General features: G+C 43.8%; 1 protein-coding gene across 3 annotated transcripts in view; it reads left to right on the forward strand.

Annotated features, from left to right (window-relative positions):
* The window catches only part of UVRAG (UV radiation resistance associated), a 336478-nt gene that overhangs the window by 61084 nt on the left and 249225 nt on the right, over positions 1–26169 (forward strand). For all 3 annotated transcript variants that reach the window (XM_050756161.1, XM_050756159.1, XM_050756160.1), the window contains exons 4-5: positions 2181–2342; positions 23503–23577. In XM_050756161.1, coding sequence (XP_050612118.1) covers positions 2181–2342; positions 23503–23577 — 237 coding nt within the window. The remainder of the gene's footprint in view (positions 1–2180; positions 2343–23502; positions 23578–26169) is intronic.

The following is a 26169-nucleotide window of genomic DNA, read 5'->3' on the forward strand; positions in this document are numbered from 1 at the left end:
CCATTGTCTCTCTCTGGACTGCTTGCTAAATGCATATCAGATCTTTTTACTCTGTCATCCATGTTTTTAAACCTTGTTTTTTTTTTTTTTTTTTATATTGTTCTTTTTGTCTCTGCTGCATTCTGTGTAATTTCTTCTTCCAAGGAAGGTTCTCCTCTTACCCGTCATGGCAACCTTCCCTACAGACATTTGTGGGTAGGGATGTGGTGGATTTAGTTTCACTTGTGCTGTTTAGGGGTATAGCCCTTTTGTGGTTCCAGCTCAGTGTGGAGAGGGACATTTTTTAGTCATGGGTGGGACCTGGGCCTGGCTCTTGAATTATGTCCTTGCTTCCTTTAAGAATGCCAAAACTGGCCACGTGCAGTGGCTTACCCCTGTAATCCTAGCATTTTGGGAGGCTGAGGTGGGAGCATTGCTTGAGCCTAGGAGTTTGAGACTGGTGCGGGCAACATAGTGAGACCCTGTCTCTACCCCAAAAAGAAAACCAAAGCCACGGCTTTGTATAGATCTGTCATGACTTCACAACAAAGACCTCTGGATCTCCACTTATCTCTCTGGGCTCTTTCTTCCTTGACTTGGAAATTCTTTGATGTTAAGGGTGATTATTATTATTATTTAAAAAATATTTTAGCTGACATTTTAGTTTTCAATGAAAGGATTGTCCCGTCATTATCAGAAATGGATGGCTCCCTTCCATTCACCCTTGGGCCATATAGTCTTTTATATTTACCCACATATTTACGATCGCCAGTGGTCTCCATTCCTTCGCTTAGATCCAAGTCTGTATCCAGTGTTGTTTCCCTTTAGCCTGAAGAACTGTAAGCATTTCTTGTAGTGTGGGTCAGCATAGTTACTCCCAGACCTTAATGTTGGCTTCACATTTAGATGAATCTCTGCCCTTATTTAGCAGGACTGCTAAAACAGTTATAGTGAGATACAGAGTAGAGGTCATATAAGAGTGGAATTCTGTTGATCTTAGACTGAAATTCATGCATGGCTAGCATTTAGTTTTATACAATCCAGTATAAAACTGACTGCATAAATGTGCATGCTAGGTTGTCATCGTGCTATTTGTGGTAGTATTCAGTGTCCTCTCCCACCTCACACTTTGGTCAGGAAGAAAAACTGCCACAAAGCCAAGAACAGTTAGTTACCCTTATCTGAAGACCCTTTGATTTACTGATTTACATAATACAAAAATTTGTAATTTCATAGGTTGATTTTGTTTACATTCAGCAGTGAAAGCCCTTATGTTTAATGTAGGGGAAATAAGTGAAAGTAGCTGACATATTACATTGTAGTTCATTCCTTTGATGTTATGAAAGCTCCTTAACATTTTCACTTTTCAGAGAGGGTTTCAACTCCCTGGATGATTCTCTTAATGAGAAATAATGTTCTTTCAGAGCATAAAGCTGACCTTGTTATTTTCAACTTGCAAACGTTTCAATGGCCCCACTGTTGTACAGAGTGAAGTATTCCCTCCTAGTAAAAGGCATAAAAGATCCTTCAGTTCAGTTCCTTGTGTGTCTGTCCAGCTTTGTGTCCTGCCACTTTTGTATTGTGTGGTCCAGCAGTAGTCCTGAATGCCCTGACCACACCTTGGCATTTTACACCTCTGAGCCCTTTTCATACTGTGTCCCCCTTTTCCTGAAATTCCTTATTTTAATCTGGTGAAAGCCCACTTGTCTGTTAAAAGCCAGGTTTTGCAGCCTTTGTGATATCTTCCCATTCGTCAGAGTTTATTTTTCCTTTCTCTGCTGCTGTGTAGCCTTATGCATAATTCTGTTATTGAACTTTGCACAAAACAGTGTAATTATTTAAATGGAGGTTTGAATCCAGCAGTAAGTTGGAGACTCTTTGAGGGCATTGTTTATGTGTTGGCTCTTAATAATCATGTATTAAATGTTGAATAAATGAATGAATTACCATATGAAACCATGTAAGTGAGAAATGGGAATATCGCTTCTTCTAATGACTGTAATAAGTAAGCAGAGAAATTCAAAAATATCATTATCACCCTTTTTATGTTAATTGTAATGTCTTCTTGGTTTACTTAAGTTTGCAATTTAATGTATTTATGAGGTCTTTTGGTTTTGAAAAACAAAATGATTTGCCACCTAATTGAAATAATTGTAAACAAGTAGAGTTGTCCTAAAGCCTGTTTTCATTTTCATGAGCAGAATCCCACGTGGCGAAGTCTCGATTTTGGAATTATGCCAGACCGTCTTGATACATCTGTGTCTTGTTTCGTGGTGAAGATATGGGGTGGAAAGGAGAACATCTACCAGCTGTTGATTGAATGGAAAGTCTGTTTGGATGGGCTGAAATACTTGGGTCAGCAGGTAATTTTTAGACTGTGGTTTCAAGTAGTTGTCATCTCCAAATTAACCTGTCTAACCTTTCTGTTTCTACATTTCCTATTATAAAGAGAGACTTATGACTGTTTACTTATATCACTGAGAGAGACCTTGATGATCATTTACATATGTTATTGTTTACTTATGTTACTTATGTTGTTATGTTTGAATCATTGCCTAGTTTAAAAAATACCTTTATCTGAAGAAATTTATGAAGACAGATTTGTGTGTGTGTTTAGGAAAGAATGTGCTTTCTCATAGCATTTTGCTTTTTCTGTCTTACTGGATGTCCTCACCTAGAATCTGAAAATTAAGTTGGAATATGGAATATCATGTTAAATACCTCTCTTTTGACTAGTAGGGTTATTCCAAGAATAAGAACAACTACTATTTATTGAGCACAGGATGACGCGCCTGGATTATATGCTGCTGCTGGTTCTCCACCTTTGCTGTACCCATGACTGATGTAGCTAATCTACTACAGTTTCTTTTCTTTTTTTTTTTTTTGAGACAGAGTTTCACTCTTGTTTCCCAGGCTGGAGTGCAATGGTGCGATCTTGGCTCACCACAACCTCCGCCTCCCAAGTTCAAGCGATTCTCCTGCCTCAGCCTCCCAAGTAGCTGGGATTACAGGCACGCACCACCATGCCTAGCTAATTTTTTGTATTTTAGTAGAGACAGGGTTTCTCCATGTTGGCCAGGCTGGTCTCGAACTCCTGACCTCAGGTGATTCGCCTGCCTCGGCCTCCCAAAGTGCTGGGGTTATAGATGTGAGCCACTGTGCCTGGCCTCTACAGTTATCTTTTAACTGGGCTCAAAAGTAGCTCCATAATATTTTCTTTCTTCCTTTCTTTTATTTACTTCTTTTTTTTTTTTTTTAAATTAAAGATAGGGTCTCGCCCTGGTGCCTAGGCTGGAGTGCAGTGGTGTGATCATAGCTGTGTAGCCTCGAACTCCTGGGCTCAAGCGATCCTTTCTGCCTCAGCCTGAATCCCTCAATACCTCCTGCCTCAGCAAGTAGCTGGGACTACAGGCAGGCACCACCATGCCCAGCTAATTTTTAATTTTGTTTTTTGTAGAGATGGGTGTGAAAATGTGAGACAGGTCTCAGTTAATTTAGGAAGTTTATTTTGCCAAGATAGGATGCACCCGTGACACAGCCCCAGGAAGACATGTGCCCAAGGTGGTCAGGGCACAGCTTGGTTTTATACATTTTAAGGAAACATGAGACATCAATCAATATGTGTAAGAAGTACATTGGTTCAGTCTGGAAAGGCAGGACAACTTGAAACAAAAGCAGGAAGACTCAAAGCAGGGAAGGAGCTTCCAGGTTATAGATAGGTGATACACAAATGGTTGCGTTCTTTTGAGTTTCTGATTAGCCCTTCCAAAGGAGGCAAATCAGATATGCATCTATCTCAGTGAGCAGAGGGGTGACTTTGAATAGAATGGGAGGCAGGGTGCCCTAAGCAGTTTCCAGCTTGAGTTTTCTTTAATGATCCTTAATTTCCAAAATCCTTAATGGTTTTGGGGGCCCAAGATGTTTTCCTTTCACATGGGGTTTTGCTATGTTTCACAACCCGGGCTGGTTGTGAACTCCTAGGCTCAACCAGTCCTCCTGCCTTGGCCTCCTGAAGTGCTGGGATTACAGGCATAAGCCACCGCTCGAGGCCTTTGGAATCCTTTCTAACAGTGTTCCAGGACAAATCTAGGAATCTGTCAGAATTGCAAATGAAATGAAACCTATTTGCTATCATCAGATATAGATTATTATAATTAATATTTATAGCAACCTTGTGAAGGTTGATATTATTGCCCTTATTTTCCAGATGAAAAAAATTGAGACTCCGAGACTTTAATAAATGATTCAAGATCACACAGCTGGAGCTAAAATTTAAATTCAAGTCTGTCTGATTTAAAAATTCATTCTTTTTGTCCTGTACTGCACTGGTATATACATGTGGTCCTTGGTAACCCCCCACCCCACCTTGGAATGAATCCTGTTTCTATTTTGTTATGCCTCTGGTACTACTATTAAAGGTAACCATGAAATATTAGTCATGGATTATCTATAAACATCTTGATGCTTTCTTCATATTTATTCAATATATTACTTTCTGAGATGTTTCTTACTAAAGAAACAATTTCATTCTGCATTTTTTCAGATTAAAAATCTGAAAATCTGGGCCAGGTGTAGTGGCTCATGCCTGTAACCTTGGGAGCACTTCGGAAGGCTGAGGCGGAAGGATCACTTGAAGCCAGGAGTTTGAGACTGTTGGAACCGAACTGTCGATTCCCTCCTGGGCAGGGGTCGCCGCGAAGGATCACCGACACGAGATTCACAGCAGAGAGTTATTTATTACTAGCGCGCTAGGGTCCCAAGCTCTAAGTTGGCCCTGGGACCCCGAGTGCTTGTTACAGGTTGTTTATATAGGCAAACACAAGTTCAAACACAGCTTAGGGCGCGAAATTCAAACAAAGCTTTAGGCGCGTGGTAATTGGGTCTGTCTATGGCCTGAGCAAGGTATCTTGTTCTGATTGGTTGGGGCGGGACCTTAGGAGGTTCTTTCCTGGAATTGCTGATTCTGGGAACATCGGGGACATTGAGTCAGGGTGGGACCCCATGAGGTTATCAGGGTGGGACCTCATGAGGCTATCAGGGTGGGACCCCATGAGGCTATCAGGGTGGGACCCCATGAGGCTATTTCCCGGAATTGTCTTTCTGTTTGGGTTCTGGGAACATCGGGGGGCTATCCGTGGCCATCTGGGGTTTAAGTTTCATGATGGCCAAGCTTTCTAAATTTTATGAGGCTTAGGAATTATGAGGCCTAGTTTCATTCCCTCCTCTTTTTGTGTTAGAGGCTCAATCTTGAGCCTCTTCTTCAGTCCTGAGGGTCTGGTATTGTTGGGTCAGAACCATAGCATGTACTATGTTTAATCTATTTTTAATAAGGGCGAGTAAACGGTTAAGTATGCACGGCCCGAAAGTCAAGATGAGCGTGAGCAGGATGAGGGGTCCTAAGATGGTGGAGATTAGGGTGCTAAACCAAGGGGATCGGTTGTACCAATTTTCAAACCAACTTTGCTGAGATTCTCTCTCTTTTTTTCTCTTGTCTAATCTTTCTCTTAGTTTTGCCATAGAATCTTTAACTACTCCTGAATGATCTGCATAAAAACAACATTGCTCTTTCAGGGCTGCACAGAGCCCTCCCTCTTTCAGAAAGACAATTTCTAGTCCTCGTTGGTTTTGTAATACAACTTCAGACAGAGAAGTCAAGGACTCTTCAAGTTTTGTGATAGATTGTTCTATGGCTCTAAGGTCTTCATCTATGGCTACTCTAAGTTGTTGCAGATGATGGTTACCATGCACTAGGGCTGCTGTCCCGGTCCCAACTCCAGCCGCTGCCCCAATTCCTAACATGACGGCGAGGGTGAGGGAGATAGGTTCTCTCTTTGGTCTAGTATGAGTTTTTTGCTCATACCGGAGATCAAAGGAGTCTCCAGAGTGATAGTATACTCGGGGAACAACTTGTACCAATACGCAATAGTGGGTGCCGCTGCTAAAAACGGCTGTGGATACACAGGGGGTGAGCCCAGTGTTGCAAGCCCACCAGTCCGTCTCGGAGGGGACCAAATAGTGATTGGAGCTGGGTACTGTCAAGGTTACATTACAAAGATGCTGATGACTAGGGGGCACTTGGCCTATGCAGGTTCCTGACCCAGAAACCTCAGCCAGGGTTAGTTTTCTTTGTTGTTCCCACGCGCATCCAGTAGGATTGGCGGAGTTAGTGAAATTATTAGTGGAGGCGATGCCTTCATAGTAAGGGGGGCCTGTTGCCAGACATAGCCAGCAAGAGGAGGTAAATTCTGGCTTTGTCTGGTTTAAAGCGAAATAGGAGCCCTTTATGAGATTTAGGAGCCTGTCACCTATTCCCAGGTCAAGGGGCCCGCGCGGGTGACGTTTTGGGCTGAGGGTGTGTATTTAGAGGAGGTGGAGATTAAGGGCGGGGAAGTGCTTTTAGGAGCTCTTGGTTGGGGCTCTCTCGGTGCAGGAACCAGGGGCTTCCTTGTTTCTGATAAAACTTGGTTTGGTCCTACTGCGACAGGGGCTGTGATAGGGTTGACTATTAATTTGATTTGGATAGGGATTCCATACAGTGGCTTTTGGTATAAATATAGGCCCCATGTTAACCCGGATATCCAACGGTTATCAGATTTTGCTGCATCTTCAAACTTGATGCGGACCAGATTGCAAGTTTTTGAATATCGGGTTCTGGTGCAGCGCTGGACAAAGGACATGGTTATGTACCAGGGTTTCGTGGCCCATTTCCATTCTCCATCATTAGTAGTTATACAGGACCAACTAGAGCAAAACAGGGCATCTATTTCTCCACAAGTTTTTCTCATTTCTCCTGTCCTGAATCCGGGACAGGCATAGAACCCGTTCCGGCTTACGGACACCCTTCTAGCCTGTTTTCTCCATTCTCCCCCTTCCATGTCATCTATCCTTGCTATTTTGTCTAGGTTGAAATAGAGGTCAGGGAACCAAGTCCCTATAGGAGCAATTTTTGAGGTTTTACCTAAGACCTCATGAGTACTAAAATCAGTTACCTGCCAGGTCAGGTTATATGGCCGGTGGGGGTTATTACTGCCAGCGACGCAGGGAAGGAGGGCTAGTAATAAGCAAGGGGCTAGATACGAGAGAGTCTTATCTTGAGCGGGTCCTCGGAGCGTCGGAGTCTCCATGTCTCAGGTGGTGTTGGTCCGGGCGTCCCTGGAGCGACCTTGGCGTGGGATGCGTGGATCCAAGTGGAGATTCCGTCAACCTTTATGGCTGTGGGCGTGGTCAGGAGAACAATGTAGGGTCCTTTCCATCGAGGCTCTAGTCCTTGAGTGCGGTGCCGTCTAACGTAGACAGAGTCTCCCACCTGGAAGGGGTGACTGGTCTGTGGATGTCCTGGTTGGTACAGTTCTGCCAAGGGGGCCCAGATTTGGGCCTGTACTGCTTGGAGTCCTTTTAGCCGGGCCTGTAGGTCAGTCTTAGGATCGGAGGGGGAGAAGGAGTTAAGCAAGGTTGACAAAGGGGGAGGTCCTCCGTAGAGGATTTCATATGGAGTGAGCCCAAAACGGTTAGGTGTATTTCGGGCCTTTAACAGAGCTAAGGATAGGAGGCGTCTCCAATCTTTTAAACCAGTCTCTAAGGTCAATTTAGTAAGGGTCTCTTTTATTGTTCTATTCATTCTTTCTACCTGTCCTGAGCTCTGGGGTCTATAGGCACAATGTAATTTCCAATTAATCCCCAATATCCTGGCGAGCCCCTGACTTACCTGAGAAACGAAGGCCGGCCCGTTATCTGACCCAATTACCTTGGGAAGTCCGAATCTAGGAAAGATTTCTTCCAGAATTTTCTTGGCTACTATGTGTGCCGTTTCTTGCCGGGTGGGGTAGGCTTCTACCCATCCTGAAAAGGTATCTACAAACACCAGTAAGTACTTATATCCAGCATAGTGAGGTTTTACTTCAGTGAAGTCTATTTCCCAATAGACTCCTGGGCGGTTACCACGAGTTCGTTTCCCTTCTGGCACTCGGGTAGCCCCAGCGTTTACCTGCTGACAGACCTTACAGGCAGATGTCACTTGTTCTACGAGGGTACTTGCCTTTGGGATTAGAAAGTCAGTTTTTTCAATCAGTAATTTTAGCTTTCGATTACTCAAGTGTGTCCAGGCATGCATCTGCTGGATCATTGCCAGGGCCTCCTTTTGGGGAAGGACTGTTTTCCCTCCTTTTTCCCAGTTTTTAGTGTCTTTGTTTTCTATAGCCCCTATGGCTTTTGCTTCTTCCTGGTCTTCTGGGGTATAAGTATGTTCAATAGTTATGTGGCTGGTTTCGTCAGGTTCTGTGGCTAGGGTCAGTACTTCCGCCATGGCGGCTTGCCTGGCCACTTGGTCAGCCTGTCTGTTTCCTACTGCGACTGGATCCTGTCTTTTCTGATGCCTGGGGCAGTGAATTATAGCCACTTCTTGAGGAAGAAAAAGGGCTTTCAATAAGGCAATTATTTCAGCTTTGTTCTTGATTTCCTTTCCTTCTGAGGTTAGGAGACCTCTTCTTTCATAAATACTTCCATGAGTATGAGCCGTTGCAAAGGCATACCGGCTATCAGTATAAATGTTAGCTTTCTTTCCCTTGGACAGCTCTAGGGCCTTGGTTAGTGCTATTAACTCAGCCTTCTGTGCAGACGTGCCAGGAGGTAGTGATTGTGCCCAAATGGTGTTGTGGCCATCTACTACCGCCGCTCCCGCCCTCCGGGTACCTGAGTCAAGGTAACTGCTGCCGTCTGTGTACCAAGTGTGATCCGCGTCTGGGAGTTCTTGGTCTTTAAGGTCTTCCCGCGTTCCATCGGTCTCAGCCAGTATTTGCCGATAATCATGTGGGCTTAGTTGGTCTTCTGGTACTGGCAGCAGCGTGGCAGGGTTTAAGGTGACCGGAGGGCCAAAATGGACGCGGTCCGCGTCCAGTAGGAGGGCCTGGTAGTGAGTTAGGCGTGCGTTGGTTATCCACCGGTCCGGGGGCTGCCGCACTATGGCCTCTAGGGCATGTGGGGTAATAACAGTTAGTGGCTGCCCAAGGGTTAACTTAGCAGAGTCATTGACCAGCATAGCGGTGGCTGCCATGATGTGAAGACACGGGGGCCAGCCGGCCGCCACAGGGTCCAGCTTTTTAGACAGGTACGCTACCGGTCTTTTCCAAGGCCCTAATTTTTGGGTCAGGACTCCTTTGGCAATCCCTTGCCTCTCATCCAGGAAGAGGGTAAAGGGCTTTGAGGTGTCTGGTAACCCAAGGGCTGGAGCAGACAAGAGGGCCTTTTTTAGTGCCTCAAAAGCCAATTGATGCTCTGCCCGCCAGGTGAAAGGGGTGCTCTCCTTGGTGAGTGCATAAAGGGGGGCGGCCAGTTCAGCAAAACCGGGTATCCACAAGCGACAGAACCTAGCAGTTCCCAAGAATTCACGTACCTCCCTGGGATTTCGTGGTGGTGGAAGGCGAGCCACTGTCTGTATGCGCCCAGGGGTGAGCCACCTTTTTCCTTCACTCAGGATATACCCCAGATATGTTACCTTGGTCTGACAGAGCTGTGCCTTCTTGGCGGATGCCCGGTATCCTTTTTCACCCAGTGCCTGGAGTAGATGCCTGGTACCTTGTATACAGGTTTCTTTTGTAGGAGCAGCCAAGAGGAGGTCATCCACATACTGGAGTAGGGTCACTTCTGGATTTTGGGTCCGGAAGTCGGTCAGGTCTCGATGAAGAGCCTCATCGAAGAGAGTGGGAGAGTTCTTGAATCCTTGGGGAAGCCGGGTCCAGGTCAATTGGCCCGAAATTCCTTTCTCAGGATCCTTCCACTCAAAGGCAAAGAGTTCTTGGCTTTGGGGGGCCAGAGGTAAACAGAAGAAAGCATCTTTTAAATCTAATACTGTATACCAGTTATAGCCTGGTTTTAAGGTGCTGAGTAAGTTGTAAGGATTGGGGACCGTGGGATGGATATCCATGGTCCTTTTGTTAATTTCTCTCAAGTCTTGGACAGGCCTGTAATCCTGAGTACCAGGCTTTTTTACTGGCAGAAGAGGAGTGTTCCAGGGCGAGCGACAAGGTCGCAACACTCCGAGTTCTAGAAATTTGTTAATGTGCTGCCGAATTCCTATATGAGCCTCTCGGCTCATGGGATATTGCTTGATAGACACGGGCACCGCCGTGGGCTTTAAATCAATTATGATTGGGGCTTGATACTTGGCCCGCCCGAGTCCTCCTGTTTCCGCCCAAGCTTGGGGAAAATCTTGCAACCAAACATCAGGGAGGCTAGTGATGACCGGAGCGTTGAAAAGCCGATATTCATCTTGCAGAGACACAGTTAAGATTTGGATGGGCTGACCGTCCCGATCTAATACCTGGGCCCCTGTCTCGGATAAATGGATTTGGGCTCCGAGCTTGGTCAGAAGATCTCGCCCTAGGAGGGGGTATGGGCATTCAGGTACCACCAAGAAGGAATGTGTCACCATTCCTCGTCCAAGATTAACTGTCCGGTGGTTAGTCCACTTGTGCAATTTTCCCCCTGTTGCCCCCTGGACCCAGGATGTGCGGGAAGACAGGGGCCCGTCTGCCTTTGTCAAAACTGAATGTTGGGCCCCTGTGTCCACCAAGAAGGTGGTGGGGTGCCCACCTACAGAGAGAGTTAGCCGGGGCTCGGGGGCGGCTCCAGAGCCTTGACACCCCTATTCGCTATCTTCACCTAGGGTGAGGACAGCGGCAGGTTTCTTTTGGTCTTTAGGACGCTTGGGGCAATCTTTGATCCAATGTCCCCGTTCTTTGCAGTAGGCACACTGGTCTTTTTCCACTTTTGGCCGCTTTCGCTTCTCTCCCTCTCTCCCTGGTCCTTTCTCTCTCACAACTGCCGCCAGGATTTTTGTTAAATGCTTATCCCTCACTCGGTCCCTACGATCCTCTCGCTCCATCTGTTCCTTCGCTAACCTGGCTTCCCTTTCCTCAGGGGTTTCTCTCTTATTATACACTTTTTCTGCCTCCCTAACCAATTCCTGTAATCCATAGGTTTGGATCCCATCTAGCCTTTGGAGTTTTCCTTTGATATCTAATGCAGCCTGGTCTATGAATGCCATAGCTATGGTAGCCTTATGTTCTAGGGCCTCTGGATCGAATGGGGTATACATTCGGAACCCTTCCAGAAGCCTTTCCATGAAGGCTGCCGGGCTTTTGTCCCTTTCCTGAGTTATGGTCCTTACCTTGGCCAAATTTGTGGGGTGCTTTCCTGCCCCTTTGAGACCCGCCAACAGAGCCTGGCGATAGATTCGGAGACTCTCCCTACCTGGTGCCGTTTCATAGTCCCAGTCCGGGCGGGTGAGGGGGAATCCCTCGTCTATTTCATTGGGAAGTTGGGTTGGGAGGCCTCCTGGTCCTAGCACATTTTTCCGGGCCTCCAGGAGGACTCGCTGCCTTTCTTCAGTGGTTAGGAGGACCTGCAAGAGTTGCTGGCAATCATCCCAAGTGGGCTGGTGAGTGAGGAGAATGGATTCTATCAACGAGGTTAGGGCCTGGGGGTCTTGGGAAAAGGAAGGGTTATGGGTTTTCCAGTTGTAGAGGTCAGAGGCAGAGAAGGCCCAGTACTGGACCGTGCGATTGACGGTACGGAGGGGAAAAAGGGAGGATTGCCAAGTGGAAGGGCCATCTGGGTCCTCAGTCCGCCGCAAGCGGAGACGAGGAGGTGTCGGTGGCGGCGTCCGAGGGGTGAGTTTGGGCGGGGCTGGAGAAGGAGACGGGGTGGAGGGAGGGGCCGAGGGAGAAGTTGGAGAAAGGGTAGGGGCCGAGGCGGTAGAGGAAAGAGCGGGGGACAAGGCAGGGGGCAAGGGTGAAGCATAAGGTGGAGGTCTCAGAAGGGGGTTTTGAGGTGGAGGAGGCAGGGGGTCAAGAAGGAGGAGATCCCTCTGGGGTTCATCTGGGAGGACTGGCTTATGCGGGTCCGGTTTCCGATTCTTCGGGGCTTCTAAGGCAAGAAGGGTAGACGGGGGTGGGGAAGGGGAATGGAGGAAGGGTTTCACCCAAGAAGGGAGGGTTTCGGACCAGATCCTCCCAAGTAATTATGTAGGCCACCTGGTCTGGGTGTCCGTGTGGCCCAGGATCCATCACTGTTGCTTTAACCTGTAAGATAATTGGGAGGTCAAATGTTCCGTCCCGGGGCCACCCAACATGGAGGGTAGGCCACTCGGACGAGCAGAATTTTTGCCATCGTCCCTTACGGACTTCTATGGAGAGGTTGTGGGCTCGAGCCGGAACGTCAGGGAAGTGAGTCAGGGTCAGAGACAAAGGAGTTGTCAACGTCTGTCCCATTTCGTCCACGTATAACAAGGACAAAACGAAAGTAACAAAAACAAAGACCAGACAAGTAAGGAGAAGCCGAGCGGCCAGAGAGTGGCGCCACAAGATCACAAAATATTCAGACAGCAGGGGTGACCTGCCTACAGATTTAAGGAGGCTGACTGAGTCGTCAGCCTTCTCCCAGACTACCGCCAGGGCGTCCCCCGGGGCGTAAGTGGGAAGGTGCCGGACACGTCTGTCCCCCTTCCCCACTTAATTCAGAAGGAGTACTCCCCAGAGTTCAGAGTTACCCGGCAAGACAGACAGAATAAAACGAAGGTACCTGGTAGGTCCGTTCAGTCAGCAGTCCGTGGCCCGGGCCAGATGGGTCTCCGCCGGATGGGTCGGAGGTCCTTGGACGACCCCACTTCCCGGCCAACGCACCAAATGTTGGAACCGAACTGTCGATTCCCTCCTGGGCAGGGGTCGCCGCAAAGGATCACCGACACGAGATTCACAGCAGAGAGTTATTTATTACTAGCGCGCTAGGGTCCCAAGCTCTAAGTTGGCCCTGGGACCCCGAGTGCTTGTTACAGGTTGTTTATATAGGCAAACACAAGTTCAAACACAGCTTAGGGCGCGAAATTCAAACAAAGCTTTAGGCGCGTGGTAATTGGGTCTGTCTATGGCCTGAGCAAGGTATCTTGTTCTGATTGGTTGGGGCGGGACCTTAGGAGGTTCTTTCCTGGAATTGCTGATTCTGGGAACATCGGGGACATTGAGTCAGGGTGGGACCCCATGAGGTTATCAGGGTGGGACCTCATGAGGCTATCAGGGTGGGACCTCATGAGGCTATCAGGGTGGGACCCCATGAGGCTATTTCCCGGAATTGTCTTTCTGTTTGGGTTCTGGGAACATCGGGGGGCTATCCGTGGCCATCTGGGGTTTAAGTTTCATGATGGCCAAGCTTTCTAAATTTTATGAGGCTTAGGAATTATGAGGCCTAGTTTCAAGACCAGCCTGGCCAACATGGTGAAACCCTGTCTCTACTAAAAATACAAAAATTAGCTGGGCGCAGTGGCACGTGCCTGTAATCCCAGCTACTCAGGAGGCTGAGGTGGGAGAATTGCTTGAACCCGGGAGGTGGAGGTTGTAATGAGCCAACATGGCGCCACTGCACTCCAGCCTGGGTGACAGAGTGAGACTCTGTCTCAAAAAAAAAAAAAAAAAAGCTAAAACTAAAACTGAAAATCTAAAAAAACCCGAAAAATCTCTGTGCTCATTTTGCTTACCATACTTCTGATTTTTAAATTTTTTACCTGTAGTCACCATGTTGTAGTCTCTTGAACTTATTCCTCCTATTTAACTGAAATTTTGTATCCTTTGACCAGCATCTTCCCAAGCCTCCTCCCCTCCACGCAGCTTCTGCTAACCACCTTTCTGCTATTTCTACGAGTTCAACTTTTTTAGATTCCAGAGACAAGTGAGATCATGCTCTTAACATTTTTTTTATTTTGTGTCCTATAGTGACCAGAACAGTGCATATGATATATATGTTTTTTTAAACTACATTCTAAACTACAATTTAAACATCTAAAAAAATACATTTTTTTTTTCCTGTTTTAGGGATTATCTTAATTAAAACTTAGAAAATAATGACTTTTGGTTAAGGCCAGGGCCTTTGTTTTCTCTTTTGCTACCAGGTACTTGTTGCCTTTAGACTGACACACCAGATTCCTGCACTGGAGTATATACGCTATCTTCCCACATGCCATACTTGGTCTCTGTGGATAGACTCTGATATTAAGTACTTGTTTCTCTTCTATCTGAAAGTATCTACATTTCGTGGAGGATGGTGCTTCTTAACATTGTGGTTGCAGGGCTCTAGGCCTGAAGGGCTTTTTTGGTCAGTGAAGATGGGCTTCATCATGTTTTCCAAGTCACACGTTCCTTTGGTGGTGGTCTTATTGACATACCCAGCTGAACTTATATCTAACCCGCCCTAATTTCAGAGAGTTGGCATTCAGGTATCTTCGTATAAAGTTAGTTATGCTTGAGTAACAGAGACCAGAAAAAAAAAAGGAAAGAAAAAACACTTTGGGAGGCCGAGGTGGGCGGATCATGAGGTCAGGAGATCGAGACTGCCCTGGCTAACACAGTGAAACCTCGTCTCTACTAAAAATGCAAAAAAATTAGCCAGGTGTGGTGGCAGGCGCCTGTAGTCCCAGCTACTAGGGGGTCTGAGGCAGGAGAATGGTGTGAACCCGGGAGGCGGAGTTTGCAGTGAGCCGAGATTGCGCCACTGCACTCCAGCCTTGGCGACAGAGTGACACTCCGTCTCAAAACAAAAACAAAAACAAAACATGTTTCTTAAAGCCAGATAGAAACTTAAGATCATTGCAGAAAGTCAAAACTTATCTATAAAATAGCTATAACAAGTAACATACTGCTAATAATAAGATTAGAGTTATTATTATGGAGGAACATGAGGCTAAGACGTTTTAGGATAATAGCCAGAATCAGTTAGGTTCATTGATAGATCATATACTTTCTACCAGGCGTTGTTCTTTGTGTTAAGGATCCAGAGATTTGTAGGACAAGGTTCTTAGACCTGGTATACTGATGATTGATGAATACCTTCATAGAGAGCTGTGAGAGTGGTATGAGGAAGAGATATTTAGACCAGCTTGTATAGAATCAGGGGTTAATGACTTCTGAATAAAGTATTTTTTTAAGTTAGGTTTATTGAGGTACAATTTACATGTCATAAAATTCACCCTTTTGAAAGTGTGCAATTCATTAAATTTGAAAAATGGATAGAGTTGAGTAACCACTACCATAATAAATAAAGCTACTATGAATATTTAAATATAGGTCTTTGTGTTTCTTTTGGGTAAGTCTCCAGGAATGGAATTGATGGGTCTAATGGTAAATGTATGTTGAAATTTATAAGAAATTGCCAGTTTTGGGCCTGGCGCGGTGGCTCAAGCCTGTAATCCCAGCACTTTGGGAGGCCGAGACGGGCGGATCACGAGGTCAGGAGATCGAGACCATCCTGGCTAACACGGTGAAACCCTGTCTCTACTAAAAACTACAAAAAACTAGCCGGGCGAGGTGGCGGGCACCTGTGGTCCCAGCTACTCGGGAGGCTGGGGCAGGAGAATGGCGTGAACCTGGGAGGCGGAGGTTGCAGTGAGCTGAGATCCGGCCACTGCACTCCAGCCTGGGCGACAGAGCGAGACTCCGCCTCAAAAAATTAAAAAATAAAATAAAATAAAATAAAAAAATAAAAAACAAAAACAAGGATTTGAAATCACTGCAGAGCAAACAAAAACAGTCCGAAATTGGAGGGGATTCACCCTTGTTATGTAGCAGGATAAGCCACAGACAAAACTCCTCAGACACCGAGTTAAAGAAGGAAGGGGTTTATTCGGCCAGGGGCATTGGCAAGACTTCTGTCTCAAGAGCAGAGCTCCTCAGGTGAGCAATTCCTGTTCCTTTTAAGGGCTCACAACTCTAAAGGGGTGCATATGAGAGGGTCGTGATTGATTGAGCAAGCAGGGAGTATGTGACTGGGGGCTGCAAGCACCGGTAATTAGATGGGAACAAAACAAGATAGGGATTTTCACAGTGCCTTTCTATACCATGTCTGTAATCTATAGATAACAGAACCCATTAGGTCAGGGGTCGATCTTTAACTATCAGGCCCAGGGTGCAGCGCCGGGCTGTCTGCCTGTGGATTTCATTTCTGTCTTTTAGTTTTTACTTCTTCTTTCTTTGGAGGCAGAAATTGGGCATAAGACGATATGAGGGGTGGTCTCCTCCCTTAGCTAGATGGGAACCACACTGGGGAAATCTCCTTTTCTATACTTTCTTCCTGATGGTACTCCCCAGTCTGAGCAGTGTATGGAAGCTAGGACTCAGGCAGAAATCTCTAGGAAGCAGGAAGCTGCTTGAGATGTTAAAGGGTGGAATTAGGGGCTGCTAAAATGATTAGAAATGGAAGGGGAAATCCTGGAAAGAAGAGGGGCACAAAGGGGGTAAGCCCCCAAATAAGTCTATATACAGATTTGGGGGCTTACCCACTCCATGCCCCTCTTCTTTCTAAAGGTCTGGCCTGACCCTTTAACATATAAGCACAGCCAGGCACAGTGAGCTCACACCTGTAATCCCAGCACTTTGGGAGGCCGAGGCAGATCACCTGAGGTCAGGAGTTCCAGACCAGCCTGACCAATATGGAGAAACCCTGTCTCTACTAAAAATACAAAGTTAGCCAGGCGTGGTGACTCATGCCCGTAATCCCTTTAATGTACTCAGGAGGCTGAGTCAGGAGAATCGCTTGAACCTGGGAGGCAGAGGTTGCGGTGAGCCGAGATCATGCCATTGCACCCCAGCCTAGGCAACAAGAGCGAAACTCCATCTCAAAAGAAAAAAAAAAAAACATATAAGCAGAGTTGACTCCAAGGAGCCCAGTGGAAAGCAGTAGATAGAAAGCCAAAAGAATCGAGCAGAGATTTCAGGTGTTTTCCATCACAAGGGGATAGAATTAGAAGTTTGAGTCCAACTTAAAGGGATTTGGTAAACACCCCAGGCTTAGGCCAGGCAGTGGCTCACGCCTGTAATCCCAGCACTTTGGGAGGCAGAGGCGGGCGGATCACCTGAGGTCAGGAGTTCAAGACCAGCCTGGCCAACATGGTGATACCCCGTCTCTACTAAAAACACAAAAATTAGCCAGGTGCGGTGGCCGGCGCCTGTAATCCCAGCTGCTCAGGAGGCTGAGGCAGGAGAATTGCTTGAACTCAGGAGGTGGAGGTTGCAGTGAGCCGAGATTACCCCATTGCACTCCAGTCTGGGGGACAAGAGTGAGACTTCATCTGGAAACAAACAAACCAACCAACCAGGCTTTCCACTGAAACCTCAGAAGTGTCATACCTTAACAATAAAGGCTGTTTCTCAAGTCTGGCCCAAGATTCATTGGCAAAACAAAATAGACCCAGTAGCCAACAATTGGAAACAACATAAACGTCCATCATCGTGGATGAACAAAATGCCGGGACAAAACATAGTACAGGTCAACCATCCCAAATCCAAAAATCCAAAATCCAAAATGCTCCGAAGTCCAAAACTTTTTAAGCACTGACATGCAGTTCAAAAAGAATGCCCATTGGAGCCTTTTGGATTTCAGATTTTTGTGTTTAGGATGTTCAGCCAATAAGTATAATACAAACAATCCAAAATCCAAAAAAATCAAAATCCAAAGCACTTCTGGTGTCAAATAATTTGGATAAGAGATACTCAACCTTTGTGCCCATACAATGGAATAAACAGGAACTCAGCAGTAAAAAGAAATGGAATACTGATACATGCTATGACATGGATGGTCCGGAAAAGGACAGAAACAAAATATATGTTGTATGATCCAATTTACATGAAATGTGTAAAAAGGGCAAATATAGGGAGATAGAAAGTAGGTTAACAGCTTCCTGGGGCAGGGGTGAGGAGGGAAAAAATGGAGATTAACAGTTAATGGTCATGAGTCATCTTAGAGAGTGAAGAAAATATTCTAAAACTTGGTAAATCTAAAAAGAATTATTGAATTGTACACTTGAAAGTATGGATCATATGACATGCCTCATATGTAAACTATGCCTCAGTAAAGTCATATTTTTTAAAAATAAGTGACAAATATCAGTAGAGGCTGGGCACAATGTCTCACACCTATAATCCCAACACTTTGGGAGGCCAAAGTGGGAAGATTGGTTGAGCCCTGGAGTTCAAGACTAGCCTGGGCAAGATAGCAAGACCCCATCTCGGCAAAAAAATAAACAGTTAATCAATAGAAATTATGTAGACATCAAGCAGTGAATTGCGTTTTTTGTTTGTTTTTGTTTTTGTTTTTTTTTTGAAACGAAGTTTTGCCCTGTCGCCAAGCTGGAGTTCAGGGGTGTGATCTCGACTCACTGCAACCTCTGCTTGCTGGGTTCAGGCAATTCTCCTGCCTCAGCCTCCCACATAGCTGGGTTTACAGACACACGTCACCATGCCCGGCTGAGTTCTGTACTTTTAGTAGAGATGAAGTTTCACCATGTTGGCCAGGATGGGCTTGATCTCTTGAACTCGTTATCTACCCTCATTGGCCTTCCAAAGTGCTGGGATTACAGGTGTGAGCCACCACGCCTGGCCCAAAGAATGAATTGTGACAATTTTTTTCAGATTATCCCAAAAGGAGTAATTGAGAGGAAGAGTCATACTTCAAATAGCAGAGGTGAACAGTCTCTTAGATTGCTTGACAACTCAATTAATGAATAAGAGTAATACAACTAAGATACTGAAAAAATTTTGATGTTTCCTGATTTTACATAAAATACCAACATTGATTAAAATAATATAAAATTCATGATAGGACACTACAGTGTGGTCCTGATTACAAACCAGTTAAAGAATAAAATAGTATTTAAGAGTAGTCATGGCCGGGCACGGTGGCTCAAGCCTGTAATCCCAGCACTTTGGGAGGCCGAGATGGGCGGATCACGAGGTCAGGAGATCGAGACCATCCTGGCTAATACGATGAAACCCCGTCTCTACTAAAAAAATACAAAAAACTAGCCGGGCGAGGTGGCGGGCGCCTGTAGTCCCAGCTACTCGGGAGGCTGAGGCAGGAGAATGGCATAAACCTAGGAGGCGGAGCTTGCAGTGAGCTGAGATCCGGCCACTGCACTCCAGCCTGGGCGACAGAGCCAGACTCCGTCTCAAAAAAAAAAAAAAAAAAAAAAAAAAAAAAGAAATTGCCAGTTTTCCAAAGTGACTATAATATCCTGCATTCCCATCAGCAATGTATAATAGTTCCATTTGTTTCACATCTTTACTAGCATTTGTGATTGTAGTCTTTTTAATTTTAACTATTCTAATGGGTTTGAGGTGGTATCTCATTGTAGTTTTAATTTGAATTTTCCTAATGACAAAATTAAATTGAGCCCTGTAAGCAAAAAAAGTCTATTTGAGATCAGTCTCTCTCTCTTTGTGTGAAGTATTTGTTCAGATCTGTTGCTTATTTTTAATTAGGTTGTTTGAATTAATGAGTTGTAGAGTTCTTTATGTATTCTGGATATAAATCAGTCCTTTATAAGATATGTTTTTTCCAATACTTTCTACCAGTTTGTGGCTTGTCTTTTCATTTTTTAATGTTGGTAAAGTCCACTATGTCAATTTTTGCTATTGTGTTGCGTGCTTTTTGTGTCTTATCTTTGCCTAACCCAAGGTCACAAATAGTTTTTCCTTTGTTTTCTTTTGTCAGTTTTCTTCTAGAAGTTTTACAGTTTTCGGTTTTACATTTACATCAATGATCCATTTTGAATTTTATATGTAAAGTGCAAGGTTCATTGTTTTGCAAATGGATGAACAATTGTTCCTGTACTCTTTGTTGCAAAGGCAATTCTTTCTCCATTGAATTACCTTGTCATCTTTGTTGAAAATCAGTAGTTGAGAATCATTTGTGCGGTTCTGTTTCTGGACTCTCTGTTCTGTTTCATTGATGTGTATTTCTGTCCTAATGCCAATACCAAATTGTCTTGATTACTGTAGTTTTAAAATGTGTCTAGAATTCAGTCAATGAGTTCTCCAACTTTGTTCTGTTTTCAAAAATTTTCTGGCTATTCTAGGTCTTTGGCCTTTCCATATATACTTTAGAACAGTTTGTCAATTTCTATAAAAATCCTGTGATTTTGATAGATGTTGAATCTAAGAAAATTTGGGGAGAATTAACATCTTAATAGTATTGAGTCTTTCAGTCTATAGATATGATGTCTCTCCATTTGTAAAAATTTTCTTTGGTTTCATGCATCAGTGTTTTGTAGTTTTCAGCATACAGATCTTGCACATATTTTGTTAGATTTGTACCTATAGATTTTTTGCTAATTTAAGTGGTATTTCTTTTTTAATATTTCTGTTTTCAATTTTTTTACTAGTATATGTAGAAATATATATCTCTGTACTGAGCTTGTATTCAACACCCTTGTTAAACTCAAAAATGAAATCTGGTACTTCTTTTGGTAGATTTTGTTTGTAGATTGCTTACATGGGTCATGTATCATCCTAACTTTTGTGTTACAGAAGAAATTCTTGTGCTTAGTTTTGGTATTAATAACAACAGCAATTGTTAGTGTTTGGGTATCTTTTTACATACATACAATGACCTGGAGCTTTTTGAAGATCATGTGAGCAAGTATTGTTCTCTTCCTCAGTATTTAAGAAAACAAGCTCAGAAAGATTAAGTGATTTGCCAAAGATCACACAGTGTTTGGTGGATTTAGGCCATTAGTTGTTTCATTGCTCAGACTGTATATATTATTCATTTCACTAATCTTAGCAGCTGTCTTAAAAAGTATGCTGTTTTTCATAAGATATCAAAATATGAGGTTGTGGTTAAGTTTTAAGTTCTATAGTTTCCATATTAGGATTCTAACACAATTATTGTTAGGCCATTAACTTATAATTGATAAGTAAAGGATAGTACACATTACGCTTATTAGCATAATTTAACAGTTCTGAAATGTACACAGTAGTGTGCAACATGATATCGCCAGTTTTGTTAAGCACGTTTGTTAGGAACAAAGGGATCTTTCTGAACTTTATGGTTGCCTGATTCGTAATACATTATTAGATTTTTTAATCAATGATTTTTACCTCTAATTTCCAAAAATACTTTCACATCTCATTATCTCGTTTTGTTTTTATGACCCTCGTGCAAGATAGGGCAGGAAATGTTTTCTGGTGTTTGGCTGATGAAGGAATTAAAGTATACACCGTTAACATTGCTAAACTACTATATGTTGGGTAGAGTGCAGGGTATCAGGGCTGTAAAACAAGTCAAAGTTCATTTCTCTGAAGAGCTCCTTATGAAACAGTTAGAGTTGGAATTAGAACTCAGGTTACTTACTTTTTAGCCCCATATCTTTTCAAGTACTAGTACTATATTGTTTCTTATTTTTCGACAAACTATTTTAATGCCTGTCTTCATGAAGTTTACACTTTGAGAACTTCACCTTCATGTTAGATTTGTTTCTCCCCATGCTCTCCCCATCCCTTTCTTTATGTGTGTATTTTTATTTTCTTCTAATTTTCTTTGTGGACAATTTGGACAGTTTAGAAAAGCACAGTAAAGAGAATAAAAAATTACACATAATTCTTCTGCCCAGCTGTAACCATTGTTAACATTTTGGTGAATATAATTTTAATCTTTTTTTCCCCAGGTATATATGTGTAAAAGTGTTTTATGTTTATAAAATTTCAGGATCCTTCTAATCTTGAGACTGCTTCCATAATGTTTTCTCTTTTCTAAGATGAAAAACTCCTTGAGATTGATTTACAGTTTTTATTTTAAGTTTATGATTGCAGACTCATCTTTTGGTATTGTATTCAGTTCAGTAAATGATGTGGATAAACAGGGAGTATGTGATTGATTTTGCTTTCGTGATAGAGGTGGGAGATATGGAAGTCAGGGAAATGTTCACAGTAATGTTCTGCTGCTGGCTTTGACTGTTTTCCATCTCTAGGTAGAGAAAGGAGAGATTCTGTTCTGGTAGTCCTTCTTGTCTTTCCCCCACTTGAACTTTCACTTAAAACCTTCAGGGCAGAAGAATTTTATTTAATTGTTTTGCCACAACTCTTTCTGATGAATTAACTAAATCTATTTATATATTTAATAGTTGGACACTTTATACTACTTTGAGTTATTTTTTTAATCTGAGTTCCTTAATTTTTTTTTTTGAGATGGAGTCTCGCTCTGTCGTCCCGGCTGGAGTGCAGTGGTGCGATCTCGGCTCACTGCAACCTCCGCCTTCCAGGTTCAAACAATTCTGCCTCACTCAGCGTCCCTAGTAGCTGGAATAACACATGTACACTGCCACGCCCAGCTAATTTCTTTTTCTTTTCTTTTCTTTCTTTCTTTCTTTTTTTTTTTTTTTTGAGACAGAGTCTCCCTCTGTCGCCCGGGCTGCAGTGCAATGGCCGGATCTCGGCTCACTGCAAGCTCCGCCTCCGGGGTTCACGCCATTCTCCTGCCTCAGCTTCCCGAGTATCTGGGACTACAGACGGCCGCCACCACGTCCGGCTAATTTTTTGTATTTTTAGTAGAGACGGGGTTTCACCGCGTTAACCAGGATGATCTCCAGCTCCTGACCTCGTGGTCCGCCCACCTTGGCCTCTCAAAGTGCTGGGATTACAGGTGTGAACCAACTCACCTGGCCCCAAGTTTTGTATTTTTAGTAGAAACATGGTTTCGCCATGTTGGCCAGACTGGTCTCATTTCTGACCTCAAGTGATCCGCCTGCCTCCGCCTCCCGAAGTGCTGGGATTACAGGCGTGAGTCACCGGAGCCTGGCCTCAATTCCTTAATTTTTAAAGTTTTATTCCTTCCACCTTTTAAATGAAGTTTAATTTGGGATGCACTGACTGAAGCTCACCTCCTCTGAAATAGAGTGGTTTGCAGACAATAATAAAAGAGAGTGGTTTAGGGATTGGATGCTATTGCCTTTTAAAAAATTGTCTTTTTGAAAATAGAATATATTAATCTTTTATGTTTGTTCTAGGGCTTCATTTTTTTTCTTCTTTTTAAGATGAGGTTGTGCTCCCTCACCCATGCTGGAGTGCAGTGGTGTGATCATGGCTCACTGAAGCCTTGACCGCCCAGGCTCCAGCAGTCTTCCCACCTCAGCCTCTCGAGTAGCTGGGACCATAGGCGTGCACCATCACGCCTGGCTAATATTTTTTATTGTTATTGTTATTTGTAGAGAAGAGGTCTCGCTATGTTGCCCAGGCTGGTCTTGAACTCCTGAGCTTAAGCTATCTATCTACCCATCTCTGCCTCCCAAAGTGCTGGGAATATAGACATGAGCTACAGTGCCAGGCCTAGGTTTCGTATTTTAAAAATTACTTTTAGACTTAATGAATTGTGTTTTCTTTGGGTTCAGAGAGTGTAGAATATGCCTCTGAATGCCCTCTTGTTCAGGAATAGCCATTCTGTAACAACCTCAGGAAATGTTTGTGAAAGATATGTGAGTGATGGTGCCTGTGATGGCATCTGATAGTTTTGCAAGGCCTTTGACTAAAGCAGGAAATGCTGAATTGATCTCCTGGTCTTTTGAATAATGATTGGTTTTCTGCTAGTATGTTTAGATGTAGTCAGCCTGTTTCTCTGTATTGAAGTCCTGTTATAACTGTCATTCTCTGGTTATATTAAAACATGATTGGAATAAAAATAACGAATACTGACTGTATTTTTCTCCTCTCTTAGATTCATGCCCGAAACCAAAATGAAATAATTTTTGGGCTGAATGACGGCTACTATGGTGCTCCATTTGAACATAAGGTAAGAGGATCCTTCTGATGTTATGAATTTTGTTCAGTGCAGGTGTGCCTTGCAGGTGTACAGGGTAGATAGAATCCTGAAAAGCTCTGTGTAAATAGAATCATGCTTTAAATTTGTTGCTCAGTGTGGCTTAAGGTGAATCTTTTTTTTTTTTTTTTTTGAGACTGAGTCTGGCTCTGTCGCCCAGGCTGGAGTGCAGTGGCCGGATCTCAGCTCACTGCAAGCTCCGCCTCCCGGGTTTACGCCATTCTCCTGCCCCAGCCTCCCGAGTAGCTGGGACCACAGGCGCCCGTCACTTCGCCTGGCTAGTTTTTTTGTATTTTTTAGTAGAGATGGGGTTTCACCGTGTTAGCCAGGATGGTCTCGATCTCCTGACCTCGTGATCCACCCGTCTTGGCCTCCCAAAGTGCTGGGATTACAGGCTTGAGCCACCGCGCCCGGCCAGGTGAATCTTTTTAATGTGAAAACTCATTCTATAAGGCACATAACCATCCAGTCCATCTATTCTAAATCCAGATTATATTAATTTTTCTAAAGGAAATCTGGAACTAGCTGTTTTCTCTTATTCTACATAATTCTTTGGGGGTTAAGAAAGGATGGCGATTTTTGATTAAATGCAATACAGTTTTATTAAATGTTTCAGATCTCTCATAACTTTCAATACATTTAAGAAACTATGAATCAGCTTGTTTCATAGTCAGCATTATCTCTACATCTAAAAGTTATTAGAGAAAGGAAAAGGAAGTGAATTCATATTTGCCAAGTACCTACTATCTATGGTACTGTGCCAGCTGATTCTTGTCCTTTTCCCCAGTTAATACTAGCCAAAACCAATGTGGTATGTTTTGTCCTTTCCGTTTTATAGTTAAGGAAAAAGGTTGTTTGAGATGAACTTCATAGGTTCATCCATCTAGCTGAGCTGAAATTTCAGGCTGCCTGCCTCTAAAGCCTGTGCTTTTTCTATTCTACTATGGTATTTTACTTAGCAACCCTGTGCATTATTTGCTCTTAGTGACCATGTTGCTTCATAGCTCTTGGTTGTCTGAAATGCTATTGCTTAGAGTACTTCATTTTTTCAACAACATTTTGTTGAGTGCCTGCTGTATGTCAGCCACCGTACTGTACTCCGAGTGCTAAGAACACAGTGGTGAGCAAATGGATAATTTCCTGCTGTTGTGGAGTATATGGAGGAGGCAAACACTGATACAGTAATCTAACAGATAAACATGTAAACACAAATGGTGGTAAATGCTATATAAGCATATAAGGAGGGCCTAACCTATTCTAAGGGCTCAAGAAAGGTCTTCTTGGGGACTTGACTTTTTAAGCTACACTCCAGATGATGAATAGAAGTGAACTGTGTAAAGGGAGTAGGGGCTGAATAGAGAGAATATTTCAGGCAGTGGAGGTTAATGTGTTGGAAGACCATGAAATGGAAGGGAACATGGTGAGTTTTAGGGACTAAAGGAAGGTCAGAGCAATGAGGGGAGAGTGATACCCGATGGGGCGGGAGAGCTAGGCAGGGACCACAGCACACAGAACTTTTAAAGGATTTTATCCTAATAACAGGGTCTGTGTGAAAGGATTTTTAGCACAGCAGTGATATTATCAGATTTGCGTTTCAATAATTTCATTCTGGCTGCAGTAGAGACTGATTGTAGAAGAGGCAAGAATATTTGTGGGAGATCAGTAAGGAGGATCTTACAGTGTATCAGATAAGAGATGTGATACTTTGAAACAGGATGACAGCAGAATAGAGAGAAGATAGATTTAAGAAAGTTTTAGTAGATAAAATCATTAGGACTTGCTGATGATTTGAATTTAAGGCATAAGGAAAAGGAGGTGTCATGGATGACTTTTGGGTTTCTGGCTTAGATGAAGTAACTGGATGGAAAAAGGTGTCAGGCACTGAGAAAACTAAGAGACACTGGAGGAAAACCAGGTTTGGTGGAGGCAGATTGTGAGTTGATATTTGATCCTGTGGAGTTTGAGATGCCTTTGAGACATCCATGTGTAGATGGAAGTAGGCATTTGGATATATGAGTCTGAAATTCAGAGGAGAGGACTGAGTTAGAAATATTTATGTGGGGCCAATGACAAATAGTCATTGAAGTCGTGAGTGGGGATAAGATGGGCTAGGAACAGGCAGTACTGTAGGAAGAAAGAGGGCTAGGTGCCCAAGCCTGGAAGACCTCCAGCTTTTAAAGGCCACATAGACAAGGGGGCACCAGAAAACATGACTGAGAAGAAGTGGTCCAAGGTAAAGAGAGCAAAGTTTTGTGTAGAATCTCAAAGTACAAAGAAAGAAAGGGTTTTTGTTGTTGTTGTTGTTGTTATTGTTTGTCCTTTTGCTTGTTTTTTAAGAGGAGAGAGTGATCAAATAGGAGGACCGAAAATTGCCCACTGGATTTACCAAAATGGAAGTTATTCAGGTGACTTCTTCAAAATTCAGTTCAAACTCTGATAGACATTTTTCTTTATTTCAAAGCTCTCCTCTTCTAAGCATCAACATGCTATGTGTACCTTTGACATAGGATATACCACTTTGCAACTAGGCTTGTCTTTCTTCTTTTCTAGCCTGTAAGCTTTTGA

Source organism: Macaca thibetana, chromosome 14 (genome assembly GCF_024542745.1).
Source record: "Macaca thibetana thibetana isolate TM-01 chromosome 14, ASM2454274v1, whole genome shotgun sequence".
In the NCBI taxonomy this organism is placed as follows: domain Eukaryota; kingdom Metazoa; phylum Chordata; class Mammalia; order Primates; family Cercopithecidae; genus Macaca; species Macaca thibetana.